The following is a 21431-nucleotide window of genomic DNA, read 5'->3' as shown; positions in this document are numbered from 1 at the left end:
CTATCTACTGGGGCTTTGGGGGGGAAAAATAAATAAAATAAAAAATCTTCAAAAAAAAAAAAAAAAAAACAAAATAGATTAAAGACCTAAATGTAAGATCCAAAACTATAAAACTCCTAAAAGAAAATATAGGGGGAAAGCTGTATGACATTTGATTGGACGTAGGATTTCTTAGAACTGACACCAAAAGCACAGGCAACAAAAGTAAAAGCAGACAAATGAGACTACATCAAACTTAAAAACTTTTGTGCATCAAAGGACACAATCAACAGAGTAAAAAGTCACCCTACAGAACAAGAGAAAATATTTGCAAATCATATATATGACAAAGGGTTAACATTCACAATGTATAAAAAACTCCTACAACTCAATAACAAAAATCAAACAACTCAATTAGAAAATGGGCAAAAGACTTAGACATTTCTCCAAAGATAATATACAAATGGCCAACAAGCATATAAAAAGATGCTCAACATCACTAATCATGAGGGAAATGCAAATCAAAATCACAACAAGATACCACCTCACATCCATTAGGATGGCTATTACCAAAAAACAGAAAATAGCAAGTGTTGGGAGCAATGTGGAGAAGCTGGAACTCGGTGTGTTGTTGGTGGGATTGTAAATGGTGCAACCACTACCGAAATACTTTATGATGGTTTCCTCATAAAATTAAAACTAAAATTACCATATGATCCAGCAATCCAACTTCTGGGTATATAACTAAAAGAAATGAAAGCAAGGTCTCAAAAAGATATTTGCATACTCACATTCATAACAGCACTGTTCACAAGAGCCAAGAGCTGGAAGCAACTCAAGTGTCCATCAAGGGATGAATGGATAAACAAAATGTAGTACATATAATACATGCTATGGAATATTATTGCGCCTTAAAAAGGAAGGAAATTCTGTCATAAGTTACAACATGGATGAACCTTGAGGACATTATGCTAAGTGAAATAAGCCAGTCAGAAAGACAAACACTACATGCTCCCACTTACATGAGGTATCTAAAGTAGTCAAATTCATAGAAGCAGAAAGTCAAACGGTCTCCAGAGACTAGGGGAAAGGAATAAATGGGAAGTTGTTTTCAATGAGTAAAGAGTTTCAGTTCAGTTTTTCAAGAAGAAAAAATTCTAGAGATCTGTTGCACAACAAAGTGAATATACTTAACACTAATGAATGGTACACTTAAAAATAGTTAAGATAATAAATTTTGTGTGTTTTTTTGCCACAATTTGGGGAGGAGGGGAAGAATGGGTAAACCTATTTTGGAATGCTGGAGGCTCAGATTAAGTAGGAAATCTTAGATTTATAGTGGCACCAATCTAGGAACGCAAAGATAAAAAAAATCACCCCAAAAGAGCCTCAGAAACACTATTTATATTAGTTTCATAATCCATAAAAGCTAATAGGAAGAGACTACCTATACAATGGAATAACTATTTAAATCAACTTCATTGTCTTATATTATATAGTTTTAAGTCTGGAATAAGGTAAATTATTTATATAGTCAAATCACAACTTAATTTTTCAAATAGAACTTTAAAAACGACGCTAGATATCTGGTTTCTAATCTGGCTTAGGAGCCAGAAGTAGCCACTCTATCCTAACAAGTACAAAGCTGAACAAACTAAAAAAAACAAATCTTCTTAGATCCGTAAGAGAAGTTAGGTCACTAACTGTCCCCCAAAATGGAGACAGGCCAATATAGATAATCAAACCTTACCATACCCGAAAGCTCCATGAGAACCAGCTGCCAGTGTAGGAAAACCTAATCTGAATTGACAATTGTTGAAGGTTCAGCGTGGACAAGTCTGAAAGATAAAAACTCCACCACATTACTAAAGTCCCATGTACAGCAGTTCTTTTTACCCAGTACATCATGTCTGGCTACTAAGAAAAAAATGACGAGGCGTACTAAAAGGCAAAAAATACGGTCTGAAAAGTCAGGGCAAGCATCAGAACCAGATTCAGATATGGCAGAAACCGTGGACTTATCAGACTGGGAATTTAAAATAAATATGATTAATATACTAAGGACTCTAATGGATAAAGTATAACAGATGAGCAATGTAAGCAGAGAGATGAAAAGTCTAAGAAAGAACCAAAATGAAATGCTAGAGATCAAAAACATTGGAACAGAAATGAAGAATGCCCTTGATGGGCTTACTAGCAGACTGGACACGGCTGAGGAAAGAATCTCTAAGCTTGAGGCTGTTTTAATAGAAACCTACAAAACTGAAAAACAAAGAGAAAAAAAAGACAAGGAAAAACAACAGAATATCCAAGAACTGTGGGACAACTACAAAAGGAATAACATCCTATGTAATGGCACTACAACCAAGAGGAGAGCAAGGAACAAAAGAAATATCTGAAACAATACAGTAGTCCCCCTTATCTGCAAGGGATATGTTCCAAGACCCCCCAGGGAATGCCTGAAACCACAAACAGTACAGAACCCAATACTGAGATAGATAGTCCATCTGATAACCGAGATGGCTACTAAGTGACCAACAGGCAAGTAGCATATACAGTGTGGACATGCTTGACAAAGGGATGATTCACATCCCGGGCAGATGGAGCTAGATGGCACGAGATTTCATCACGCCACTCAGAACAATGAAGAATTTAAAACATATGAACTGTTTATTTCTGGAATTTTCAATTTAACATTTTCAGACCACAGTTGACCACAGGTTACTGAAACCACAATAAATGAAACCACGGATGAGGAGGGACTACTATAGTTACTAAGAATTTCCCCAAAATTAATGTCAGGCACAAACCTACAAAGCCAGGATGCTCAGAGAACATCAAGCGGGATAAACGTCAAAAAAAAAAAAAAAAAATACACCAAGGCATATCACATTCAAACTATTGAAAATAAAATACAAAAAATAAAAAATCACCTCGCGTACACAAAAGCAAAGGTAAGAATTACATTCAACTTCTCCTCAAAAATCATGCAAGCAAGAAAAGAGTGAAGTGAAATATTTCAAGTGTTGAGAGAACAAAATGACCAACCTAGAATCCTGTACTCTATGAAATTATCTTTCATAAGAGAAGGAAAAACACTTTTTCAAACAAACAAAATTGAGGGAATTTGTTACCAGTAGACCTGCCTTACAAGAAATGTTAATAAAAGAGAGATGAAAAATGATACAAGTCAGAAACTCAGATCTACATAAAGAAAAAAAGAGAATCGGAGAGGAATTAAGTGAAGGTAAAAGAAAAACTTATTTTTTTATTCTTAATTGATCTAACAGATACCAGTTTGTTCAAAATAATACCAACATGTATTCGATTACATATGATATATATATATATATAAAAAACGTGGGTATACATATATATGTATGCTCATGTATACTTACATATAAGTAAAACGAAGGACGATAATACAAGGGACAGGAAGGAAGAATTAGGATTATTTTGTTATTATAAGGCACTCATATTACCCATCAAATAGTACAATATTATGTGAAAGTGGACTTGGATTAGTTGTAAACGTATACTGCAAACTCTAGGGCAACCACTAAACAAGGAAAAAAAGTATACCTGACGTGCTAAGAAAGGAGCAAAAATGGAACCACATAAAATGCAGAAAAAGAGTGGAATACAAAAATAGGAATAATGAAAAAGGACAACAAAAATAGAAACCAGTAACATATATGGTAGATATTAATCCAACTATATCAGTATCATCTTGAATGACAATGGTCTAAATGCACCAATCAAAAGACAGACATTGTCAGAACGGATCAAAAATTAAGACCCAACTATACGTTGTCTAAAAGAAACAAATTAAATATAAAAACACATACAGATTAAAAGTAAATAGTTGAAGAAAATGAAAACACTAACTCGAAAAGATGTATGCATTCCCTGTTCACTGGAGCATTATTTACAATAGCCAAGATATGGAAACTACGTAAGTGTCCATCTAGAGACTAATGGATAAAAAACTGTGGCAACAGGATATGTTCTTAAGAAATGTGTTTTTTGACGATTTCATTGTTATGCAAACATCATAGTGTGTACTTACACAAAACTAGATGGTATAGTCTACTACATTCCTAGGCTATATGATATCAATCTTATGGGACCATCGTTGTATATGCAGTCCATCATTTTCAGACACATCATTATGTGGCGCATGACTGTATATACATATATACACATACACACACACACATATATACACATGATGGAATACTATTCAACTATTAAAAAGAACGAAATCTTGGGGCCGGCCCCATGGCGTAGCAGTTAAGTACGTACGCTCCACTGCTAGCAGCCCGGGTTGGGATCCCGGGCGCGCACTGAGGCATCGTTTGTCAGGCCACGCTGTGGCGGCGTCCCATATAAAGTGGAGGAAGATGGGCACAGATGTTATCCCAGGGCCAGTCTTCCTCAGCAAAAAGAGGAGGATTGGCATTGGATGTTAGCTCATGGTTAATCTTCCTCACCAAAAAAGAAAAGAAAAAAAGGTCAGTTTTCCTAGGAGACATAAAAGGCCTTAACGTGGTATTCGCCTAAAAACATAACATCACAATACACACATAATGCAAAAACTAACAGACCTGCAAGGAGAAACAGATGAATCCACTATTATACTTGGAGACTTCAATATCTCTCTATGAGAAATAGATTCAACAGGCAGAAAATCAGTAAAGACACAGTTGATGAGCTGGCCCGGTGACACAAGTGGTTAAGTGCGCGTGCTCCCCCGTGGCAGCCCGGGGTTCGCCGGTTCGGATCCGAGGTGCACACCGACGCACCGCTTGTCAAGCCATGCTGTGTTGGCATCCCATATAAAGTAGAGGAAGATGGGCATGGATGTTAGCCCAGGACCAGTCTTCCTCAGCAAAAAGAGAAGGACTGGCAGATGTTAGCTCAGGGCCAATCTTCCTCACCAAAAAAAAAGACACAGTTGAACTAAACAATATCATCAATCAACTGGATATAACTGAAATCTATAGACTACTTCATCCAACAGCAGAATACAGCCAAGAGTCGCTTAACGCTGTGGACACATTCTGAGAAATGCATCATTAGACCATTTCATCGTTTTACAACCACAGAGTGTACTTACACAAACCTAGATGGTAAACCTAGGTTACATGGCATAGCCTACTGCTTCTAAGCTATAAACCTGTACAGCACGTTACTATACTGAATACTGTAGGCAACTGTAACACAATGGTAAGCATCTGTGTATCTAAAGGTATCTACACATACAAAAGGGTTGGTATAAATAGATGGTATAAAAGAAGAAGTGGTACACCCGTTTAGGGCACTTACCATGGAGCATGCAGGAGTTGCTCTAGGTGAGTCAGTGAGTGAGTGGTGACCGAATGTGAAGACCTACGACATACTGTACACTACCGTAGACTTCATAAACACTGTACACTTACACCACACTAAATTTATAAAAACTCTCCATAAAAATACTTTTCTTTCTTCACTATTAACTGAGCTTACTGTAACGTTTTTATTTTATAAACTTTTTAGTTTTTTCTTCTTTTTGACTCCTTGGTAATAACATGGCTTAAAACACAAACACAGGGCCGGCCCCGTGGCTTAGTGGTTAAGTGCGCGCGCTCCGCTGCTGGTGGCCTGGGTTCGGATCCCGGGCGCGCACCGACGCACCGCTTCTCCGGCCATGCTGAGGCCGCATCCCACATAGAGCAACTAGAAGGATGTGCAACTATGACATACAACTATCTACTGGGGCTCTGGGGGAGAAAATAAATTAAAAAAAAAAAAAAACCACAAACACATTGTACAGTTGTACAAAAACTTTTCCTTCTTTACATCCTTATTCTATAAGTTATTTTCTACTTTTAAAGTTTTTGTTTTCGAATTTTAAACATTTTTGTTAAAAACTAAGATACAAACAAACATATTAGCCTAGGCCTACAGAGGGTCAGGATCACCAATATCACTGTCTTCCACCTCTACACATCTTGTCCCACTGGAAGATCTTCAGGGGCAATAACACTCATGGAGCTGTCATCTGCTATGATAATAATGCCTTCTTCTGGAATACCTCCTGAGGACTGACTGAGGCTCCTCTTAAAGAGGTGTCACTCTTTTCAGAAGTATGTCCACGGTGTTTTGCTTAGTTTGTTTCTTTTTTTCATCATAAATTTGCTTGTAAGCAGATAATCCACCATGAACATTCCTTTCTATTAATGAAAACCTTGCGGTGTTGGGGTCCATGTTTTTAAACTGTTTAAGGAGCTTGTTGAGGTTTGCAAAAGCTTCTGCTAAGCCCTCACTGTGAATTTTCTTGGGAGGAGTTCTTTTTCTTCTCTGCAGTTTCCTTATCTCTTGCCTCTTCTGCTATGCATTCCTGTTCCAGTTCCAACAACTCATTAGTCAATTTCTCAGGAACCACCTCTAGGAGCTCCTCAATGTCATCCTCATCCACACCCAGGTTAAAGTTGTCTGCCATCTCAACCAGACTTGTTGATTTTTGCAACCTCCTTGGCAACCTCTTTGGCAAATCCTTTGAAGTCGTACATGAACTTCCTGAGTGTCTTCCAGGTGCCATTCATACATTCCTTAATGACATCATCCCAAGCCCAAGCAGAGTTCTTGATGCAGTCACAGATGCTATAATCTTTCCAGAATTGCATCAACGTCTTCTCAGTGTCTTCCTCAGTTGCAGCAATAGCCTGGGCAAAGGTCCTCCTCAGGTAGCAGGCCTTAAAAATGGCCATAACTCCTTGATCCATGGGTTGGCTCAAAGAGTAGTATTTGGAGGGGGAAACACTGCTTTGATACTGGGATGAAGATCATCAATAAAAGGAGAATGTCTGGGAACATTATCAGCAATAAGCAAAATCTTGCAAGGTATGTTATTCTCCAAACAGTACTTCCTCATTTCAATGGCACAGCATTGAATGGCATAGCAACTGGCAAAGCAATAGCATAGCAATTCAGGAGGGCGTCTTGGAAGAGGAGCTAGGTGATCCATGACTTCTTATTGCCCTTGTAGTACACTGGCAGTGTGTGCTTACTGACATGTTTGAAGGCCCTGGGGTTCTCACTATGCCAGATCCCAAAGGGTTTCAATTTACAGCCTGCAACACTGCCCCCAAGCAAGACTATTATCCTGTCTTTAAAAGCCTTGAAATCTGGCATTGACTTGGCCTACTTATGTAGGAAAGTTCTTTCAGGTATCCACTTCCAGAATAGGGAGCTTTCATTCATACTGAGTGTTTGCTCTGGCAAGTAATTTTCCTCTACAATCAGCTTATCTAGAGTTTCCAAAAATTCTTCAACTGCCTTCACATCAGCACCCACAGACGCACCACTCACTTTCACATTATGTAATTAATAACGATTCCTGAATTGTTTAGACCACCCAGAATGAGCAGTAAATTCAACACTGTAGTCAGGCACAATCTTTTCTTTCAACATTGCAAACAAACCTTTTACTTTAGCTGTAATCATCATGGTGCTGAGAGGAATATGCTTCTGTATCTGGTCTTCAATCCAGGTCATTAGAAATTTCTCCATGTCTGATATAGGCCCTTCTCGAATTTTTCTTGGTCTCATTGCCTTCAATGAAGCAGATCCTTTAACAGCTTCCATCACTTTGTTCTCATTCTACAAGACTGTAGCTATGATGGAACTGGACATGCCTGACTGGCAAGCAATAACTATCACTTATTTTCTACCTTCATAGTCCCTAATCACTTTTAATTTTTTTTCCAAGCAATCACTCAACATGGTCTCTTACTGGCAACATTAGCAGATTTTGTACACTTAGGGGCCATGATGAACAAAACAACATGAGATTAAATCAAGCACAAAGAGGGCCGGCCCCGTGGCTTAGCGCTCCGCTGCTGGCGGCCCGGGTTCAGATCCCAGGGGCGCACCCACGCACCGCTTCTCCAGCCATGCTGAGGCTGCGTCCCACATACAGCAACTAGAAAGACGTGCAGCTATGACATACAACTATCTACTGGGGCTTAGGGGGGAAAAAATAAATAAATAAAATTTGAATAAATAAATCAAGCACAAAGAAAACGCTGCAATCAAGAGACATAGTCAACACAAGATATATGAGGCTGCTGCTGGCATTAACATGGTATACTGTTTTACAGTAAACTTTTTTATAAGTAGAAAGACTACATTCTAAAATAACGATAAAAAGTATAGTACAGTAAATACATAAACCAGTAACATAGTCATTTATTATCAAGTATCATGTATTATACATAATACTATGAGCTATACTTTTATATGACTAGCAATGAAGATTTGTTTTCACCAGCATTCAGCACAAACACGTGAGTCAAGTATTACACTATGACGTTACAATAGCTAAGATGTTACTAGGAGACAGAAATTTTTCAGCTCCGTTATAATCTTAGGGGACCACTGTCTCATGTGCGGTCTATCGCTAACCAAAACACTGTTATGCAGCGCATGACTGTAAACATTCTTCTCAAGCTCTCATGGAACATTCACCAAGACAGACCACATTCTGGGCTATGAGACACACCTAAATAAATTTAAAAGACTAAAAACCATACAATGTATGCTCTCAAACCACAATGGAATTAAATTAGAAATCAGTAACAGAAAGATAACTAATTCCAAATGCTTAGAAATTAGACAACAAACTACTAAATAATACAGGGTTCAAAGAAAAATTTTTAATATTTTGAACTAAGTAAGAATTAAACATAACTTATCAAAACTTGTGGGATGCAGAAAACCACTGCTTAGAGGGAAATTTATAGCAATGAAACACATATTTGAAAAGGATATCTAAAATCAGTCATCTAACCTTCCACCTTAGTACACTATAAAAAGAGTAAATTAAATCCAAAATAAGCAGAAAAGAACCAGAGCAGAATTCAATAAAACTGAAAATAAGAAACAGAAAAAAACCAAGGCTGATTCTTTGAAAAGATCAATAAAATCAATAAACATCTAGTCAGGGTAATTTAAAACAAGACAAAGGACACAAATTATCAATATCAGAAATGAAAGAGGGGATCACAATAGACGCACAATGATTATAAGCATAACAAAGGGAGACTATGACAACTCAATGCTAGCCAATTTGATAACCTAGATGAAATGGACCAATTCCTTAAGACACAATCTGCCAAAACTAACACAAGAAGAAACAGATGATTTGAATAGGCCTATATCCATTAAAAAAATTAAATCGATAATTAATAACCTTCCAAAACATCATGCCCAGATGGGTTCACTGGTGAATGCTACCAAACACTTAAGAAAGAAATTATATGAATTCTCTACAATCTTTCAGAAAATATAAACAAGGGGAATACATTCTAATTCATGCTATGAGGCCAGCATCACCTTAATACCAAAACCAAAAAAAAAAAAAAAATTTACAAAAAAGGCAAACTACAAACCAACATCACTCACAAACATAGATGCAAAAACCCTCAACAAAATATTAGCAAACCAAGCGGCCAGCCCGGCAGCACAGCAGTTAAGTGCGCATGCCCTGCTGTGGCGGCTCGGGGGTTCGCAGGTTCAGATCCCGGGAGCGCACCAATGCACCGCTTGTTAGGCCATGCTGTGGCAGCGTCCCCTATAAAGTAGAGGGAGACTGGCACAGATGTTAGCCCAGGGCCAATCTTCCTCAGCAAAAAGAGGAGGACTGGCATCAGATGTTAGCTCAGGGCTAATCTTCCTCACAAATACACACAAAAATTAGCAAACCAAATCTGACAACGTATAAAAAAAATCATATACCACAACCAAGTAGGATTTATCCCAGGTATGCAAGGCTGGTTCAGCATTCAAAAATCAATTAATGTAATCTACCACATCAACAAGCTAAAGGAAAAAAAAAAATTCCATGATCATATCAATACATGCAGAAAAGCATTTGCCTAAGTTCAACACCCATTCATGATAACAACTCTCAGTAAACTAGGAACAGAGGGAAACTTCAACTTGATAAGGAATAGCTACCAAAAAACCTACAGCTAACATCATACTTAACGGTAAGGAACTCAAATTTTTCTAAGATTAGGAACAAGGCAAGGATGTTACCTTCACCACTCCTTTACATCATCATACTGGAAATCCTAACTAATACAATAAGATCAGGAAATAAAAGGTATACAGATTGAGAAGGAACAAATAAAACTGTTTTTGTTTGCAGAAGGCATGCCTATCCATGTAGAAAATATGAAAGAATCAACCAAAAAATTCCCAGAAATAATAAGCAATTATAGCAAGTTTGCAGGATACAAGGCTTGCAGGATACAAGGTTAACATAAGAAAGTCAATCGTCTTCCTATATACCATCAATGAACATGTGGAATTTAAAGTTAAAAACACAATACCATTCACAATAGCATCCAAAAAGATGCAATAGTTATAAATCTACGAAAATACATTTAAGATGCATCTGAGGAAAACTACAAAATTCTGATGAACAAAATCAAATAAAGGGAAAGATGTTCCATGTTCATGGATTAGGAAGATTCAACATTGCCAAGACGTCAGTTTTCCCCAACTTCATCTATAGATTCAATGCAATCCCAATCAAGATCCCAGCAAATTATTTCGTGGACATCAACAAACTGATTCTAATGTTTATATAAGAGGCAAAATAGCCAAAACAATATTGAAAAAGAACAAAATTGGAGGACTGACACTACCTGACTTCAATACTTAAAAGCTACAGTAATCAAGACAATGTGGTTCAGGAGTCCCCGCTTATCCTTGGTTTCACTTTTCACGGTTTCAGTTATCCACAGTCAACTGCACTCCAAAAATAACACTACGTCACAATGCCTATGTCATTCACTTGACTTCATCTCATCACGTAGGCATTGTATCATCTCATATCATCACATGAAGAACTGTGAGGACAGTACAACAAGATATTTTGATAGACAGAAAGAGACCATAGTTGCATAACTCTTATTACAGTATATCGTTACAATTGTTCTATTTCATTATTAGTCACTGTTGTTAATCTCTTACTGTGCCTAATTTACAAGTTAAACATGATCATAGGTATGTATGCATAGGAAAAAACATAGTACATATTGGGTTTGGTACTATCTGTGGTTTCAGGCATCTACTGGGAGTCTTTGAACGTATCCCCCACAGATAAGGGAGGACTACTGTATTAGTAAAAGTATAAATAGTAAAACAGGACAGAATAGAGCCCAGAAAAAGACTCACATAAATATAGTCAACTGATCTTTGACAAAGGAGCAAACACAATATAATGGAGAACAGACAGTATTTCAACAAAGGGTGTTGGAACAACTGGACATCCACATGCAAAAAAAAAAAAAAAAAAAAAAGAATCCAGGGCCAGCCCTATGACATGGTGGTTAGGTTCAGCGTGCTCCACTTTGGCAGGCCGGATTTGCGGGTTTGGAATGCAGGTGTACATATACACCACTTGTCGGCAATGCTGTAGCAGTAACACACATACAAAATAGAGGAAGACTGGAACATATGTTAGCTCAGGGCCAATCTTCCTTAGCAAAAAAAAAAAAGAAAAGAAAAAAAAAGAATCTACAGACAGACCTTACACTCTTCACAAAATTTAACTCAAAATGGATCACAGACCTAAATGTAAAACACAAAACTATAAAACTCCTAGAAAACAACATAGGAGAAAAATCTAGATGACCTTGGATTTGACAATGACTTTTAAGATACAACACCAAAAGCATAATCCATGAAAGAACTGATAAACTGTACTTCATTAAAATCAAAAATTTCTGTTCTGCAGAAGACACTGTCAAGAGAATGAAGACAAGCCACAGAATGGGAGAAAATATTTGCAAAAGACATATCTGAGAAAGAACTGTTATCCAAAATACACAAATAACTCTTAAAAATCAATTAAGAAAACCCAACTAAAAAATGGGTCAAAAATCTGAACAGACACATCACCAAAGAAGATATACAGACAGCAAATAAGCATATAAAAAGATCCTCCATATTAATGTGTTTAACTGCAAATTAAAACAAGATACTGGGGCTGGCCTGGTGGCACAAGCAGTTAAGTGCGCATGCTCCGCTTCGGTGGCCCGGAGTTTGCAGGTTCGGATCCCGGGCGCGCACTGACATATCGCTTGTCAAGCCATGCTGTGGCGGCTTCCCATATAAAGTGGAGGAACATGGGCACAGATGTTAGCCCAGGGCCAAGCTTCCTCAGCAAAAAGAGGACTGGCAATGGATGTTAGCTCAGGGCTGATGTTCCTCACCAGAAAAAAAGAAAAAAAAAAAAAAGAAGGGAAGAGCATCAAAAAAGGAATAAGTGAAGGTAAAATAAAAACTTAAAAATAAATAAATAAATAAAACAAGATACCATTACATACCCATTAGAATGGCCAAAATCCAGAACACTTACAATGCCAGATGCTGGCAAGGATGTGGTGCTACAGGAACTCTTATTCATTGCTAATGGGAATGCAAAATGGCACAGCCAGTTTGGAAGACAATTTGGCAGTTTCTTACAAAACTAAAAATATGTTTACCATATGATCCAGCAATAGTGCTCCCTGGTATTTACCCAGAGGAGTTGAGAACGTAAGCCCACACACAAAAAAGCACACAGATGTTTATAGCCAAAATTTCAATGCAACAAAGGTGTTCTTCAGTAGGTGAATAGATAAACATGATACATCGAGACAATGCAATATTATTCAGTGCCTAAAACAAATGAGCTATCAAGCCATGAAGAGACATGGGGGAGACTTAGATGCATATTACTAAATGAAAGAAGCCAATCTGAAAAGGCTACATACTGTATGATTCCAACTACATGACATTCTACAAAAAGCAAAACTATGGAGACAGTAAAAAGATCAGTGGTTGCCAGGGGCTAGGAGGAAAGAGAGATAAATAGGCGGAGCACAGAGCATTTTTAGGGCAGTGAAACTACTTTGTATTGCACAGTGATAGTGGATATATGTCACTATACATTTGTCAAAACCCATAGATTCTACAACACCAAGAGGGAACCCTAAGGTAAACTATGGACTTTGGGTGATAATGATGTGTCAACACAGATTCAACAGTTGTAACAAGTGTACCACTCTGTGGGGGATGCTGATAATGGAGGAGGCAACGCACATGTGGAGGTAGGGAGTATGTGGGAAATCTCTGTACCTTCTGTGCAATTTGCTGTGAACCTAAAACTTCTCTAAAAATAATCTAATAAAAATTTTTAACTATAACTCTCATCAAGGTACCCTAAGCAAAATGAATTGAACAGCATTTTAAAAGTATTCTACACCATAACCAACTGGGATTTGTCCCAGGAATGCAAGGAAGGTTCAATAGAAGAAAATGAATCAAGTAATACATCATATTAATAGAACAAAGTAAAAAAAACACATGATCACCTCAATTGCCACCAAAATAGCATTTGACACAATCCAAAACCTGTTCGTGAAAAATGTCTCAGAAAAAAGGATTCTCTCAGAAAACAAAGAATATCCTCAACATAAGGCTATAAGTGAAAAGCCCACAGCCAACATCATACTCAATGGTGAAGGCTTTCCCCCTAAGATGAGGTATGGCTTTCACCACTTCTATTCAACATTGTATTGGAAGATCTAATCAGAGCAATTAGACAAGGAAAAAAAATAAAAAGCATCCAAATCTGAATTGAAAGGAAGAAGTAAAACTATCTCTATTCACAAATAATATGATCCTATAAATAGAAAATTCCAAAGAACCCATAAGGAAACTACTAGAGCTAAAAACCTAACTCAGCAACATTGCAGAGTTCAAGATCAACACACAAAAAGTCAGGTGTCCTTCTATACACCAGCAAGGACCAACCAGAAGAGCGAATTAAGAAAGCAATTCTATTTACAATAGCATCTAAAAGAATAAAATACCTCGGAAAAAACTTAAGCAAGAAGGTGAAAGACCTGTATAACGAAAATTACAAAACAATACTGAAAGAAATTAAACACCTAAATAAATGAAAAGGTGTGGTCACTGATAGGAGAACCTAATATTGTCAAGATGTCAATACTACCCAAAGCAATCTATAGATTCAATGCAATCCCAATGAAAATTTCAGCCTTTCTTGCAGAAATGGAAAAGACAATCCTCAAATTCAAATGAAACTGCCAAGGGCCCCAAACAAACACTCTTGAAAGAGAACAAAGTTGGAAGACTCACCACGTTCCAATTTCAAAACTTACTACAAAGCTACAACAATCAAAACAGGGTGGTACTGACATAAGGCTAGAGATACAGACCAACAGAACGGAAGTGAGAGTTCAGAAATAAACCCATAAATCTATGGTCAACTGATTTCTGACAAAGGTGCCAAGTCCATTCAGTGAGAAAAGAATAGCGTCTTCAATAGATGGTGATGGTACAATGGATTTTCCATAAGGAAAAGAATGAAATTAGACCCCTTCCTCACACCATATATAAAAATTAAGTCAAAATGAATGAACACTTAAACATAAGAACTAAAAACCATAAAACTCTTAGAAGAAAATGTACAGGTAAATCTTCATGACCTTGGATTTGGCAATGTATTCTTAGATACGACACCAAAAGCACAAAAAAGGAAATAAAGATAAAATGGAATTCATCAAAATTAAAAGCTTTTGTGAATCAAGTGACATAAAGAGGGCCAGCCCAGTGGCATACTGGTTAAGTTCAATGCACTCCGCTTCAGCAGCGCAGTTTCGCAGGTTCAGCTCCCAGGCACGGACCTACACCACTCATCAAGCCATGCTGTGGCGGCATCCCACATACAAAATAGAGGAAGATGGGAAGAGATGTTAGCTCAGAGCCACTCTTCCTCAAGCAAAAAGAGGAAGATTGGCAACAGGTGTTAGCTCATGGCCACTCTTCCTCACCAAAAAAAAATAAAATAAAAAACACCTGACATAAAGTGAAGAGGCAACCCTACAGAATGAGAGACAGTATTTGGAAATCATATCCAAAATATACAAAGAATTTCTACAACTCAACAACAAAAAGACAAATATTCAATTAAAAAACCCAAGGCAAAGAACTTGAATAGACATTTCTCTAAAGAAGATATGTAAATGGCCAATAAGCCAGGAAAAGATGCTCAACATCATTAGTAACTAGGAAAATGCATATCAAAACCACAATAAAAAACCACTTCAAACCTATCGGGATGGCTACATTGAAAAAAAAGAAAAAATAACAAGTCTTGGCAAGGATGTGAAGAAACTGGAACCCTCTTACATAGCTGGTGGGGGTGTAAAATGGTGCAGCCACCATGGAACACAGCTTCGCAATTGCTCAAGAGCTAAACATAGAATACGACCCAGCAATTCTACTCCTGGATATATACTCAAAAGAACTGAAAACAAGGTCTCAAACCGTTATTTGTATGCCCATGTTCACAACAGCATTACTCACAATAGCCAAAAGGTGGAAAAACCCCAAGTGTCCTTCAACAGATGAATGGATAAACAAAATGTGGCAGACAGATACAACGGATTATTATTCAGCCATAAAAAGGAATGAAGTTCTGATACATGCCACAACATGGATAAGTGAAATAAGCCAGACACAAAAGGACAAATATTATATACTTCTACTTACATGAAATACCTAAAATAAGCAAACTCATATAGAAAGTAGATTAGAGGTTACCAGGGGCTGGGGGAAGGGGAACCTGGGGAGTTATTGCTTAATGGTTACAAAGTTCCTGTTTGGGGTGAGGAAAAGTTTTGGAAATAGATAGTGGTGATGGTTGAACATGATGAACGTAATTAATACAACTGAATTGTACACTTTAAAAGTGGTTAAGGGCCGGCCCCGTGGCTTAGTGGTTAAGTGCGTGCGCTCTGCTGCTGGCGGCCTGGGTTCGGATCCCGGGCGCGCACTGACACACCGCTTCTCCGGCCACACTGAGGCCGCGTCCCACATACAGCAACTAGAAGAATGTGCAGCTATGACATACAACTATCTACTGGGGATTTGGGGGGAAAAAATAAATAAATAAAATCTTTAAAAGTGGTTAAAATGGTAAATTTTGTTACATATAGTTTACCACAATTTAAAACACCAGCAATTTAATATACCAAAACTCACTGAACTGTACAGTTTAAATGGGTGAATTGTATGATATGTGAATTATATCTCAATAAAGCTGTTAAAAATATACTCTAATTTTATGCCAAAATAGTGATATACACTCAGAAAATTATTCCAAATGATCTTAGTATGACAGTATTGCCTATACATCCTTAACAGGATATATTCTAAAACTAAAGAATTACGAGCCATCTTAAACTTCATTATTCTTAAGAAACACCTGAGAAAACAGGTCAAGAAGGAAAGAACTGGAGCTAATACTTTTAAAAAGCAAAAAAAAGACATATACCAGAATTGGGTGCATAGAGCCTCCCCTTCCCGCTCCCCATAAATTCCTACATTTGAAATATATGAGGAAGTTCATGACAATAATAATACACAACAGACAAGGTGGCACTAAAAGGAACAGAGCTTTCTTGCCCCTTTTTTAAAATGAATAGATTCCCACAAGGCACAATGTCAACACATAACAGAAAAATCAACTCTATTACCTATTTTGGGATTCCAGCTATCTCATTAAAGAGAACTATCTTAAAATAATTAAACAACAGTTACCAAAGACTAATACATGGAACCATAAAATTTGAGGGAAACTTGATAATCTTCTGTCTCCAATCTGCCCATTTTACAAGGGAACTAAAGCCCAGGGGGTTAAGTGCCTTGTTTAAAGACACATAGCTAGGAAGGAGCAGAGCCAATGACAATCCATGATTCAGTCAGTGTTTCTTTCCATGACACTTTATGCGATTGTAAGCAAATAATTGAATTCACTTGAGCTGCTAAGTATCAAGAACTGATGTGGGGCTGAAAATAGGAACATTCAGACCTTGAGAGATGCCACATTATCCTCATCTTGCACAGCCAATGAACTCCCTCCCTCCCCCACACTCCCTGCAAAACGCTAAAGCAAATGGGTTTGTTCTCAGTATAAACTGATGGGCTCCAAACTTATGGAGTCCTGACAAGGGTGACGGCAGGGGTTACAGAGCACAAGCAAAGTCTCGATACTGCACAGTGAGTTCCCCAATCCCCTTTCCCTGGAAGATAAGGTTAAAGGAAATCTCTTAAAAAATAAAACAAAGAGAAGACACAAAAAAGAAAGATGTAGAGGATCAAACCAGAACCAACTTTCAGTTAGTAAGAACATCAGAAGGATAATGGAAAAAAAAGAGAGAGAGAGAGAAGAAACGCTCAAAGAAATAACAAAAAATGTCCCAGAACTGAAAGAAATGAGTATGCCAATTGAAAGGAAACCTCCAGAAAACCTATAAGCTATCAAAAAAAAGAATCACATCAGACTTCTAACAGTACAAACGATCAGAAAATGGAGCAATGCTCTCAAAATTGAGGAAAAAATTATTCAAACCTAGAATTTGTAACCCAACTATCAATTAAAGACATTTTTCAGATATGCAATGTTGAAAAACAAATCCCATCCATTCCTTCTCAAAGCAAACTGGAGACTGTGCTACACCAAAACAGAGGAAGTATGTCAAGAGGACATGAGTTAGAAGAAACCAAGTGTCTAACACAGAAAAGAAGGGAATCCTCAAGATGATGATAAAGGAAAGTCTCAGGAGCACAGCTGTGTAGCAGAGAAAGGCAGAAACCAGTCAAGGATGGAGCAGTAAGAGCGCTCCAGAAGGAAGATGCTTAAGAAAAAATTTTTTTACATCTGAAATTGATGGGTTATGTGACCTGTTTAATCACACTAGAGAGTTTAAACTGTGTTTGAGTAAAGAATTAGTAATACATCATAGAATACTAAACAAAAAATAAAACAAATAATTAACTCCAGGAAAAACAAAACTACACAATAATGGCGATTCAAATACAAAAATACTTACCTTACCATAATTATATAAACACTAAATACTTATTTAACTAAAAATTACAATAACAGAACTGGATGAATGAGGGGGAAATAAAAACATTTGTGGACAGAGGTATGGAGGAACAGACTAGAAGGCCAGTAGAAAGTGTCTAAAATGGGGAAAAGGAGATCAAGAAATAAAGGTACATATGTTGTATGTTAATTCAGAAGTACGAAGTATAGCTCTAATGGCTGTCAACTTGCCTCTGAGGAGCAGGAAGCAGAGGTGTGGAATAGGAAGCCAACAAGACACAAAGCTAGGAAAACTAAATAGAAGCCATCTGGAAAAAGAAAAATTAAAGAAACACAAGTGACATTTCCCACAAGGGCAAAAGCAAGTGTGAATGAGTTGGAAAACGGCAAAACAAAAGAGGAAATAAACAAATGGAAGCCTGGGAAGATATGAGACTGTGGACCCATCACTGCACTCCAAACTGGGGGCCAATAAATTCTAATCTTTCTATTTTTCATAGCCACTGTCTCTGCCCCCTCCACCAATTCCTTTCCGAGCTATCCAAAGCATCCTGTTTTGTCATTTCACTTAGACCTAAGTTTATAGAATACCATCACATGTTCCAAAGTTACTCACTTGCTAATCAATATTCCACTGAAATTCCCAGGTTCTAAAGTTAATGATTTCTCCTTGTCTGAAGAAAAACATCTGATTAAAATAACACTCTTTAAATGTAAAAGAGAGGTGGCCATTAACAACCAATCCTTAAAATTTTGCCCCCACTCCTCTTTATTTATTTGATTAGTTTAGGTAATTCAAAGAACATTCTAACTTCTGTCTAGACCAGTGGTTGTTAATCTTTTGGGAGCCAGGGTCCCCACTAAGAATCTCATGAAAGCTCTAAACTTGCTTTAAAAAAAAAAATCATATCAATTGCAGGGGTACAGAAACCCTTAATAAGGTTCTGTTTTAGACTCGGGCACCACATTTGTATTCATGACTATGCCAGCAGTTTGAAATTACAATCTGTATGTAGGTACCTATTCCCTTTCTCTTGAGGAATAGACTGCAACCTACTCCTCGATTCCTAAAAGAAACTAAATCAGACCCACAACCAAAATCCTGCTGAGCCACCTATTTGACACTGGACAACTATCTTTAATCTCTCCAGGTCTCAACATCCACAGGGCTGTTCGGAGCACAAAATAAAATAACGTATGCCTAATATATATTAAAAGGTACAATTATGTTCTATTATAATCATGATCGTCCCCGAGTTTTCTTTTTTTAATTTCCCCATACATCTTTATTCTCATAGGCCCTGTATAGAACAGGCCTTGAATGACCGTCCATTTAACATCAACACCTCCCTAGTGCCTACTATGTGCCAAGCATTGCCCTAAAGGTTTAACATGGATCATCCTATATACTCCTATCAATACCTTAACTCCGCCTTACTGATGAAATAAAGTTTCACCTACCTCAAATCTCACAGCTTATAAACGGCAGAGCTGTGATTCAACCCCAGGCAAACTGACTCAAGATCCTGTGCACACCCACCCTTAATCCCTTTTTCCTCACCCTCTACACCCAATCACTAAAGTTGTGTTAAATCCAAAATATATCTAATGCATTATTTATCTCAAAAGAGCAAAAACACGAGAATATGTTGTTGAAAGCGTTACAAATTTTAAGCCATAGTACCAACGCCCTGTAAGAAATTTAGAATTCCCAAGATTCTGTTTAAAGAAAAAAAAAGCAAATCAGAGAAGCTTCCAAAGAGCGCTGGGAGTGGGGAGTGGAGTGTGAGGAGGAGGGGCAGTGACAAACGCCTCAAAGCGGGGGGACTTCCAGCGTCACGTGCGCCGCCTGTCAGGCAGTTGCAAAAGCGGCTGCCCCTGCTCGGGTCCGCGGACGCCTCCGACGGTCACCCGTCACCGCAGAAAAAGCCCACCGCGGCGCTGCGTCAGTCTCCGCTGGGTCCCACCAACCTCCAGCCCGGGAAGGGGCCGCCTCCGGCGAGGCGGAGAACCCTCGGGGAAGCACCCCGCGGGACGGGGCTGCGCGGGCGCGGCGCAGGACTCCGGGACAGGCCGGGCCCGCGGGCGCGGACCGTCGGGAGCCGGCCAGGAGGAAGAGGAAGCGCCCGCGCCAACGGCCGGCCGCCCGCCCGCCCGTCCGCCGCGCTCTCCCCCTCCCTCGTGGCCCGGAGCTCGCGAGCGCCACGCCGCCCGCCAGACCGCGCGAGCCGGCCGGCGCCTCAACGGAACGCGCCAGGGAGCGGCGGCCGCCGGGAGCCATGACGCCGGCGCCGCGCGGGGCCGCGGCCGGGCCGGGGCGGAGGCCACCCGTCTCCCCAGGACGCGCTGACCTCTCGGGGCGACGGGGCGGAGCCCTGCACCGAGGCGATGTACCGCTCCACGTCGGCCTTGCTGCGCCTCATCGCGCCGCCGACCTGGCTCCCGAGGCGCGGGAGGCCCGCCTGAGACCCACGGCGGTCGCCGTCTCCAGGAGCGAAGCGCCTGAAAGCCCGTGACGCAGCGCCGTCGCCGGCGGAGCAGCCGCTCGACCGGCGTGCGTGTTGCGTCAGCACTGTGCGCCACGCCGACGCCGGCGCGCTCCCGCCGCGCACAGCCCGCCCTGGGTTCTGCGCGCCGTGGCTCCTAGGCCAGTCAGCTGCCGGCTCTCGGAGCGGCGGCGCCAACCCCGCGCCCGGGCCAAGGACCAGTAGCTAGATCAACGAGATGATGTGTTACCTGATGAGTCCTCAAAGGTTTCGGTCATTTGTTCTTGATCATAGTTTCGCGATGTTGTGGAAGTAAAAAGCACTCTCAGGCCATTTTGATGAGCGTGTAAATTGGAACAACCTTTCTGGAGGCGATTGGTTAAATATATTATGTAGGACACGTGTGAATACGAAGCATACGTGTTAAAATTCATGCTTTTCAAAATAACATACATGAAAAAATTAAAAAGCCCAAAATACTATGTTTGGAGACGATTACAGTTACATGTATGAATAGCCCCCCAAATTTATGTATATTTCAGTAGCAGAACAGGATATACTAAAATGTCAACAGTAATTATTCAAGATGAGTCATCTGTATTTTCCAAATCTCCAAAAATGTTAACTTTTGGAATTTTAATTTTAAAATCTTAGTTTAAAGCAAGTTTTATAAAATGTTTTCAATGGTGAAGACATTTTTGGGTTAAAAAAGATCACATCCGTGTATACAGTATGGTCTTAATTATCTGGGAAAATATCAAACAAATGAAATATGTTGAAATTTTTAACTGGAAGTTTAGGATGTTATGGTTATGGATAATTTTTATCCTTTTTTTTAATAGACGAAATACAGTTTTATCCAATCACTTAGAATTAACCTGGCCTCTTACAGCCTATCTGCTCAGTCTATCCTTTTTGATTTTTCATCTTTTCCAAATTTTCTACATTGAGCAAGTATTTCCTTTATACAGAGGGAAAAACAGCATTTTATTTTATTTCAATCATAT

The 21431-nt window shown here is 38.9% G+C and overlaps 1 protein-coding gene across 3 annotated transcripts in view; it reads right to left on the bottom strand.

Annotated features, from left to right (window-relative positions):
* LOC101393996 (E3 SUMO-protein ligase RanBP2) overlaps nt 1-20452 on the bottom strand; it is an 84522-nt gene extending 64070 nt beyond the window's left edge. The window contains exons 1-2 of one of the 3 annotated variants that reach the window (XM_087426339.1): nt 1002-1041; nt 771-889 (exon numbers count right to left, since the gene is read on the bottom strand). In XM_087426339.1, coding sequence (XP_087282465.1) covers nt 771-889; nt 1002-1029 — 147 coding nt within the window. In that variant the 5' untranslated portion in view covers nt 1030-1041. Of the gene's footprint in view, nt 1-770; nt 890-1001; nt 1042-20289 lie in introns of those variants that run through there. The other 2 variants (XM_087426340.1, XM_087426341.1) reach the window with 2 other exon arrangements.
* Nucleotides 20453-21431: the final 979 nt, after the last annotated feature.

This window comes from Ceratotherium simum, chromosome 40, assembly GCF_057802395.1.
Source record: "Ceratotherium simum simum isolate JZ-2026a chromosome 40, ASM5780239v1, whole genome shotgun sequence".
Lineage (NCBI taxonomy): Eukaryota > Metazoa > Chordata > Mammalia > Perissodactyla > Rhinocerotidae > Ceratotherium > Ceratotherium simum.
This window is presented reverse-complemented; position numbering and strand designations above follow the sequence as displayed.